Raw genomic sequence first — 9,897 nt, forward strand, 5'->3', positions numbered from 1 at the left:
TAATTCATTCTATTTTCCATCTCTTTTCTTCCTTTTGGTGTTCTCGTGCATTTGTACTACTTAGGAATGGTTAGAAGATGCTCCTAGCTATTAGATAGGTCGAGAGAGCCGTTGTGAGACAAAAATAGCCATTTTGATTCACAGAAAAACTAGTCGTTACTGTTGTTAGGTACAGATGGATCGACTCATAATTTTCAGGAGTCAACTCATGATCTTCAAGAGTTGACTCAAACTAGCTATTGTTTTTGTTGCGCTTTGTCTTTCTCCTGTGACCATTGTGGGGTCGACTCGTTATTTTCATTGGTTGACTCTGCAACAAATTGAATTTTATTGCTTTTTGACTTTTGTAAATGGTCATTCAGGGGTTGACTCATTTGCTTCTCGGGTCGACTCTTGTCAAACTAGAGTCGGCTTATATTCTTCATGGGTCGACTTGCCAATATGATGAATTCTACAACTCTCTGTCTTTTGTTTATGGTCACTTAGGGGTCGACTCGTTTGCTTATAGGGTCGACTCTTATATGACTAGAATCAACTTGTATTCTTTATGGGTCGACTCGCCAATATAATATATTGTACAGCTTTCTGTTTTCTTCTAAGCATATTCTGAGGTCAATTTGTGATCTGCAGAAGTTAACTTGTAAAAGTGTATCAGTCTGTATTAGTATGCTCGGGTCGACTTGTAATCTAGGGGCCGATTCTTGAGATAGCCCAAGTCAAAATTTGCTATATTTGCATGCGAAGATTTAAGAGTTACTTCAAGATTCTTTTGGAGTTGAATCTCTGTGTAGAGCTTTGGAAAATTATTCTTCATTTGAGAGTTACTAAAAGCCTTCTTCTTAGCTTTCTGCAAACATTCAAGTATACCTAAGCAACTGATTAGTAAACTTTTTACTCAAATATTTTGCATCATCTAAACCAAATCTTTAGGGTCAACATTTCTAGAATGACTCTGCATCTCACATACTACCTTTGTCGCTTGTTTCTTTCCACCAAATATTGATTGATTATAGGATTAAACACAAAATACCACAAAAAAAATTAATATGCTCTAACTTGAATTTTCTAATATTGACTTCATAATTAAGTTTCTACCACTATCTGCTGCATGGCAACGTATATCAATTTTAGGATAAATATATGACCTTTTTTCAGAATTTAAAATTTGTTAAATATCCTAAAAAATCCAAAAACTTAAACTAAATTAATTTTCATGATTATCTAGAAAATGTTTGAAATCTATCATAATGATAGCCGCTTAGCGGCTATATTATTAGCTCCGAATCTGATGCCATCACACTTCGAGCCATTACAGAAGGAAACATATCTAAATAAGGCTTCGATGCCATTTCAAGTCACTTTACCTTTTCCCTTTGTTGAGCCAATGAGTAACCCAAGGTCTTCTACTTATCCCTGTTTCTTTTCTACTTTCAAATTCCCCAATAGTTCTCAGATTTGTTCTCTTCTTTTTCCTGTTGCAGCTCCTGACAAAGTTGGAGTCTTAGAACATCAATCATCTTCGTCACATGCATATGCATACAAACATATCCACAGGCACATGCATGCAAGCACAAATCAGGACTATTAGCACCCATTCGTACTTCATACTAATTAAGATCATCACACATGAGATGAAAGAGAGAATATTCAGACTATTAAGTTTTCTACTTCATAGCTGATAAGCCCATGCTTATTCAATGAGCAAACGACATCAAAAGATATAATGTTCTAACTTCTAAAAGCACACAGCACGTCCTCAACAGTAGGATGGCTTACAGGGAGACACCACCATAAAACTAGACCATAGAGGTAGAGAAAACACACTTACGCTTCTAAGAGTCACAAAGGCTGCTGCCACTTGCCTTGACATGGAAACAAAATTCAAATACACCACATCAAAGGTAGCAATAAATTACGTGACAAGATGTTAACTCAGTTACACATGATTTCTTGCCACCTTACATAGCAAAACAAAAAAGAAAGGAGGATCAAAAGGAAAATATAAAAAACAAACAGCTTATTTTGTTTTTTGTGTCAAAAAAAAAGAAAACAAAAAAGATTCAAAGCAACAGCTTTTTCACCATCTCTCCTTGACTTTGACCCGAAAATAAAAGGAAGGTGAGAACGACGACAACCATTCACAAAAAATTGTCATAAAAATAGTAGTCAACTTCTAAGTAGCATTGTGAAGATATGATCAATATACCCTGTTGGTCCTCTGAATTAATAATTTGAAATTTTATCAGAATGCAACCACAAAGACTCTAGATGCCCTAACTTCATAATTTACATGGGACCCACTCATATCTTTGCAAACAGAAATGAAACGGATGGCCTAATCATATGGTCAGTTCTTTCACAGCCAGAAAAACAGACTAGCTAGAAGCAATAATAATTATAGAGTGGCTGGCATTCTAATGATCAAGGTGCAAGAAACAATGGGGCACTGAAATAAAGATGACCTTCAATGGAGTATAACTTTTGCTAAACCACCCAGAAAGGAAAATGTGTAGTTGGATAGCTTCAATCCAAATTTAAGTGAATATACAAAGGGTGGGTTATTCAGATCTTAGGATGACACAACATCAAACAGGTGATACCATGCCCAGTAACAGAAGTTTCAAAATATGAGAATAGCACAAGAAAGTCAGCATGGAAAAAGAATGAATGTACCTGTCCCATAACTCTGCTGCCAAAAAAAGCCCCTCTCTCCAATTCCTTCAGATCCGCGTTTATCATCCATCGGCCCTGACCCACATGTCTCCCATTCCCACCACGGGATCGTGGTCTCTCCATGAACTCTGTACTCCTCGAGTCCTCTGATATACCAGAATGTGAAGGTTGCCTATCTGAAACACAGCAATCCTGCCTGATCCAGAACCAGGCCTAATATCACTTGTGGCTCTCTGTCCAAACCGAACCTTATCATCCAATTCACGTATAAGTAGCTCCAAGTCTTTCTCTCTCCTAATTATCTGATCATGTAGACTGGTTATTTCTTCAGCAGAAGTTTGCACAGAATCACCACCCAAATTCCCTTCTGTTTCTTTCAGTTCCTTCTTCAGATGATTGATTTCTTCTTTCAGCAGCTTTTCTTCAGCTGTCTCTGGTCTGAGATTTCAAGTTCTCAAATTATAGAGTGCACATATTGATAAAAAAAATCTTCCACCAGGGGAAGGTGTTCCTTCCTCCATATTACATCAAAAAAATAAATAAATAAAATATTGTTTCCAACCGTACAAGGAAAGATGTATACAAACAGAGACATATCTAACATAAATCACTAAAAGCTCTCTCTCTCTCATGCGCATGAACAAGTTCCAAACATCCAAGAGATTCATGCTGCAAATCAATTGCATATGTACAGCATTTAGTGCAACAGGTATCACAAACCTTCAGGGTTTTACTTTATTTCCTATCAACTATTTTATTATTATCAGTAATGTGAATTGTTGGAATATGCGTGTTTTGATCTGAACATCCTATGGTGTGCTCAGGTTCAAATTGGTGCACGCTCTCAGTATTTCAGTAGTAGATATTTTAGAGAGGACAGACTGGCTTGCTGATTACCTATTGTTGAAAGCCAATCAAGCGGACATCTGCCTGTCCAAATGACCTGTTGAGCATAGTGGCTCTTACTAATTTTGCAGAGCTGAAATTGAGATTGTGCTTATGCTTTGTGAAGTTTGAGAGTAAATGCAGAATAGACCATATGACCAGCTAGCCTTCACCAGCTACAAGGGATCAGCTTTATGAGTGCTTCTAATAGCACTAGTTTAAATGCATAGCTAAATCCATTGCACTGTTAAATTCTACAACTCCTCTTGTATAACTTTATTCATATTATTCTAGACCTTCCTGTCTTTCTTGAGCATTCAACATAAATCCCAAGCCTCTCCCTAGAGGAAGGCCATCATATTATAGTGTACAAGGCCATATTATTTCATTATAGTTGGACATTCTGCTCACAATTGGTGTGACTCCTTCAATACCCCCACATCCACCTCAAGAATAAAAATCTCTACCACAATCATCCTATGTACCTATACCTTCTGCAATGCCCAACATCTGAAAACATGAACCATTTTGGGCCTAAATATTAAAAAAAATCCATCAAATTTTGTAGATATGTATGAACAACATGAGACCACAAAAGCATCCTTCCACGACATCCTATACCAAGCCGAATTGGTCGCCAGCCGATACAAGCACCAATACTGGTTTGACAACTTTGCTTGAGAACATTATAAATAAGGATCTGCCAAAAACAAACAATAAAATTCTAAATATAATTAAGAGAAAGTAGGTAAGAGAGATAAGGTTGTTGAGATAAACAAGAGAGTTTTCTCTTAAGAATAAAAGAGAAAAAAGAAAGTAAACAACTCAAGTACAATGGTCAGCGCTAAGGGAAGAGAGAGGCAAGGTAGGTAGCATGAACTTGTGATGGGCAGAGGGGATGATGATGATGTGAGTGGAGAGGTGTTGAAGGTTTGCAGCATTGGTGGGGTTAAGGCTAGCCATCCTCCAGCTGCCATCGATCATGGTTTATGTGGTGGAGGGATCATTCACTTATAGTTCAAATAATAGCAGTGTGGGAAACTACTTTGGCCTTGGGAGGGGGGTAAAGAGAGAGAGAGGGGAGGCGGCAGGGATGAGCTCACCCCTCATGTAAAGATTTCTCCTGTATGAAGTTAGGATAGGTGGAGAAGGGGAAACAAGAGAGCAGGTTGATGTGATGGGATCCAGCTAGTTTCATTAATTGTGATGATGGTAGGGTAAGGGAAAAAGAAAGAAAAATAAACAAATGTGATGGTATCTAAAATATATCTAGATGATTTTTGAATATAATGATAGCAAATAAAATCTATATATATATATATATATATATATATATATGATTAATGTTTTATTAAATATTTTATATCGAGCAATATTTCCTAAGTCATGACTGACTCTTGCCTAACATAAGAATAAATATCTTTTCCTATTAACATTTTAGTAGTTGAAAAAAATGTCAGATAATACATTGAGAAATTTCTTCAAGCCAGGATTACATATTAAAAAAATCTAGAATTTTAATCAAAGTTTGTCGTCTTGGTGTCGGACCCCGTACCGGTGCTATACTAGCACGGTATCGGTACAATACGGTACAAAATTTTTTTGACATACCAAATGTCGGTACGCCACTCATACCGGTAACCTTCATTTTAATAATTATTTTTATAAATTTAAAATATATAAATTTGTATTGATGTTTAACAGGAGCTTTCATCCTTCCACTTTTTAGACATTGTTGCTTTCTCGCACCAACACTCACTTCTAGCTACTTAAAGCCAAACTTTTTATAGGAATAAGGGCATGTTGAGCGTTGCATCTACTTTTTAATAGTCATTCCCAAGAAGTGTTTTCATTTAAGTTCTTAAACATAAAGCACTTTTTTGTATATTGGGAGTTTGGTAATCAGATATTATGAAACTACACTTTATGGATGGGCTTATCACATATGAAAGATAAGGAACAAACTTGCAAGTAGAAACCAAAAGCTAGTTTTTCTAGCTTCTCATAAAAGCCACTTTTTTGCTTGTACTTCTCTATAAGAAGCATTTTGTAAATAATGTCGCCAAACACATATCCTTTTTAGAGAACACCTTTTTTATTTTATAAGTCACAAAAGGACTTCTTTTAAAGCACCACCAAATGTGCCCTCAACCTAAATCCAATTTATGGCTCGCATAGATGGACGAAACTTCTACTACACAGAGACAAACATTGTGAACCTTGCCACTCCTAAGCAAGCTATTCTACCTATTTTGCTTGAATCCATCGGTGCCTAAGTAAATGCTTCTTCACAATAGATCAATTATCCAGGTCATCCCAATTTAAGGAGTTGATAAGATCAAAAAGATGGGCGCTTCCACTTTTCTTCATCAAAATAGCCTCTATATGAGTTAAAATCAATAACAAAAAATGAAAAATGATTTGAACATAGTTGATAGTCAACAAGTTGTGACTACGTATGATAATGCAGAGTGAACATTTATGAATTAGATATAATTTTTATTCAGAGGAGGCTCAACATCTCCAAATTAATCAACCACTAGAAGTTAGAATAATCTTTCTTTTGGTGTTTATGTTTTTTGAAGAAAACAGATTTTGTCCAAGTACAAAATCAAGGCATTTTAAAGTTGAAGTTTTCTTTGAGGCGATTAAAAAGTTTGAGCTCAGAGAAGGAGCTCACGATAAAAGAAAGGATAATCACAAAATTGATTAAATCAAGCTATCTTCTCTACGTAAAATTTCCAATTCTAAATTTTAGTGATCTCCAATTCTCCAATCCATTTAAATAAAGGTCCAAATATGTAACTTCCTTCACCAAAAAACTTCCAAATCTCAAATTAAACTGTAGGATACAAGTAGAATAAAACTAAGTTATGGCGCAAATATAATATATATTTACATGATCAAACAATATGATGAAGATAAAGATATAAACACCTGATCAAGAGCATACCGAACTTTAAAATACATACATACTTACATGCATACATACATACATATAATATATATATATTATATACACATATTGAAGTGATGGAACTTCAAAAAGAGAGGAGAAAATCTCAAACAACGAGTCATCAGTCATCACCCACAAGAAGTAAGCTTTGCTAAGGAAGCAAATGCAATCAACCAAGTATTGACAAGGATTGGAAGTTTTGGCCAAAACAAATTAGTTTTGACTTGAGATAGTTTAAAACCAACCAAAATTTTTGGTTTTGCTTAGTTTCAATCAACTTTTGAATTTGAGTTGAATGGCAATTTCGGCCAAAATTGTCCAATCTATTTCCAAATAGGATTTTATTGCTATTTGGGGAGTGGTATGGGATTTCCTATTTTAACAAAATCTCAATGCCTTCCACTTGTTTAGTTATTGGTTAGTGAAAGATACGATGGATCAAGATTCATCGTCTCGGTATAGGATCCCATCCCGGTACCATGCTAGTACAATGTTAGCATGCCAGATACAAAGTCAATTCAGTGTACCGAAACTCGGTATACCTCCCGTACCGAGTCTCATCTCCGGTACCAATATGGTGGTACAGTGTGCCCGGTATGAGGTGTACTGATACGATGAACCTTGGGACGGATACTAGCTATCCTTCTTTTTTGATTCGTAACTTTATCCTCGTTTGAAGGATGGATCTTCAAAAATTCCACAAGATTGCAATAATAATAACGATTATGACTACACCTATGCATGTCTTGCTAGTATCGATTTAATTATGTCATATTTGAAATCGATTCACAATAGATTGGTGCACTCCTATCATATATTTACTACATTCAGTATCCATGCAATTTAAGTTCAACCTAAAGCTATCCAAGATACACATTATGATCCTAGGAAATTTAATACAACAATATGATGTGAGCTTGAATTGATTTCCTTTTCCCCACTTAATTCATCTATTTCTTGACTTTATTTTAACTTTTTTGATTAAAACTTCAGACCAGAGCCTTTGAAACCTAAATTATACACAAATCGACCTAAACCAAAATTAGAACCAAGTTCTAAAAGAATCTTCATATGGGTTATAGGCATAATATGGCAAACACAAACACAAGCAGCCTCCAGGGGCACCAATTTTAGAACAATGGACCCTACCTACAAACTATGGCAAACTAGGAGAATAATATCAGGTCAAATGACTTTCTTAATGAATTAAAAGTGGTTACTATGAGAAAGCAAGGACATGCATATTGCAAGAATTTAAATGTGAATTTCAAGACGATATCCATGCTAATAAAAAGCCAATGGTGGTTAATTCTCTACTGAGTTATCAATGAGTTATCCCCTCTGAATACCTTAACCCTACCCTACTTTGCCTGAAATAGAGCAACTACCTTCTAATTAGACTTCCTTGCTGTAAAGATTTTACTCTAGAATTACAAAAAGAAAATAAGAAGCATTATGTTTTATAGAACAAAATAAAGATAAAGAAATTCATGAAAATCCATCGCCCTTCCATCGCTCTAACAACTAATATTAATTTTTTATTTAGGGGAGAATTGTAACACTGCAGTTGAAGCACCGATTTTAACAAAATATGACAAAAAAAAAAAAACACTTCGGAACTTTTCAAGATGTTTTTGCATTAGCAAATAACTTTCAACTAGGAAGTAGACAATGTCAATCATGAAATGGACGCAAGAAGACATCCAGGTTAGGTTGCCGTCACTACCAACAGAAAACTACAGGAATGTGCCACTGAAAGAAAATATTAAGAAACATAGTGTCAGTCATAATATGACCATGTGAAGAGCAAAGAAAGTTAAAACCTGTCAACCCTGCGATGCTCCAGCTCCAGGTCTAGCTTCCTCCAATCCTTCCCCTGCTCCTCTAACAGAACTTCTCGCGGCCTGGCGTTACCAAAAGGATTCATCTTCTGCCGTGCCTTTGGAGCTCCCTTCAGCTCCTCCTCCTCCTCCTCCTGCTGCTTGGGATCCCGGGCTTCCAGGTCTACTCGACTTAGCGCTCGAAGGCCTGCTGGAGTGAGAGCTAGTGGGCCTACTCGTCTTGTTGAGCTCCATCTCAGAGTCAAACTTCCTCCAATCCAATCCCTTCTCTGCCAAACCTCCTCCCTCGGCTTCGCAACACCAAACGGGCTAGGCCGACTCCTTGCAGGTTCTGCCGACGCCCCTGCCGCTGCTGAATGAAGCCGCTGACCTACCATCCCTTCTAGCCTTACCCGATTCGCCGGGAAGTCTCTCCCTTGGGCTGATCCAGTACAAGTCTCGGTCTTTCGCGCTCCCCATTGCGCGGCAGCGGTACTCCAGCTCCTCCCCTGACCCAGCGATCGGAATCTGAAGGACCGGAAGAATCCCTGAATCCCGATCCGAAGCTGGGGTACTTTCCTCGAGACCAATTATCGACCTCATCAGCCCTGGACGAGCTGCCACTGCCAAGCGAGCTATACCGATCATGCCGCCCTGAATCCATCGAAGCCACCGGGGTGAATGTCTTCTTGTTAGCGGCCCAGTTGTCCACCTCATCCGCCCTCGACGGCTGGTCGAGGTCAGACACCCTAGATGGCGGACCCCTCTGCTGCTCCTCCTCGAAGCCGCCGCCGTAGGTCCTCCTGCCATCGTCGGACCTCCGTCCGAGGAACCCGCCGGCGCCATAGCCGGAGGAGCGGAAGCCGCCACCAAGGCGGGACTGCTCGAGCTCCTCAGCGGAGCGCATGCGGGGGTCTGTGGGGAGGCGGAGCATCTCGTCGTGGGTGAGGCCGCGGGGCTCGAGGGAGGATGGGTGGCGGCGGCCGCCGCCAGGGCCGACGTAGGCGCCGATGGTGAGCTCGGAGAGGGAGAGGGGACGGCCTTCTTCTTCTTGGGCTTGGTGGCGGCGGCCTCCTTGAGGCTGGGGAAGCTCTGGGGAGGCTCGCCAGCGGCGAGGGCAGGGGGGCGGGCGGCGGCCTCGGCCTCCGCCCCCCTCGCGCTCCTCGGCCTCGGCGCGCTCGGCATCAAGGGCCCAGGCGCCGATTCCTCCCCAGGGTCTGGACATCGCCTTCTTTCCTTCCCTCGGTAGAGTATCTGGGATCAGGTTAGGGTCTGTGGGGAGTTCGATGGAGAGGAGGACAGAAGCGCGCAAGAGAAAAGAGAATTGGAATAGGGAGCAGGAGCCCTGCTAAAATGCGCGGGGATTTTTCCCTTGCTCTTTCCCTTTGGTTGCATCGGCTGGCCGCCACGACGGACGAGGTCGGGGAGCAGAAGTTAACTTTTGTTTGTTTTTTACTATTAAATGTTTTGATTTTAGAAAAAAAAAATAATGTTTGGCATCTGTCAAGCATCTGTGAGATAAAAAGAATCAACGGTTATGATTGTCCATCTATTTTTTGGAAA

The 9,897-nt window shown here is 39.3% G+C and overlaps 1 protein-coding gene across 1 annotated transcript; it reads right to left on the minus strand.

Moving 5' to 3' along the window:
- Positions 1–1,644: 1,644 nt before the first annotated feature.
- On the minus strand, positions 1,645–9,897 carry LOC103709960 (eukaryotic translation initiation factor 4B1). The gene is given in 8 exon segments (XM_039133848.1): positions 1,645–2,858; positions 2,861–3,111; positions 8,338–8,468; positions 8,470–8,633; positions 8,636–8,715; positions 8,766–9,378; positions 9,381–9,486; positions 9,488–9,897. Coding segments are annotated over 8 exon segments (1,713 nt in total). The 5' UTR covers positions 9,560–9,897; the 3' UTR covers positions 1,645–2,562.

The sequence above is a fragment of the Phoenix dactylifera genome, chromosome 14 (genome assembly GCF_009389715.1).
Source record: "Phoenix dactylifera cultivar Barhee BC4 chromosome 14, palm_55x_up_171113_PBpolish2nd_filt_p, whole genome shotgun sequence".
NCBI classification, from domain to species: domain Eukaryota; kingdom Viridiplantae; phylum Streptophyta; class Magnoliopsida; order Arecales; family Arecaceae; genus Phoenix; species Phoenix dactylifera.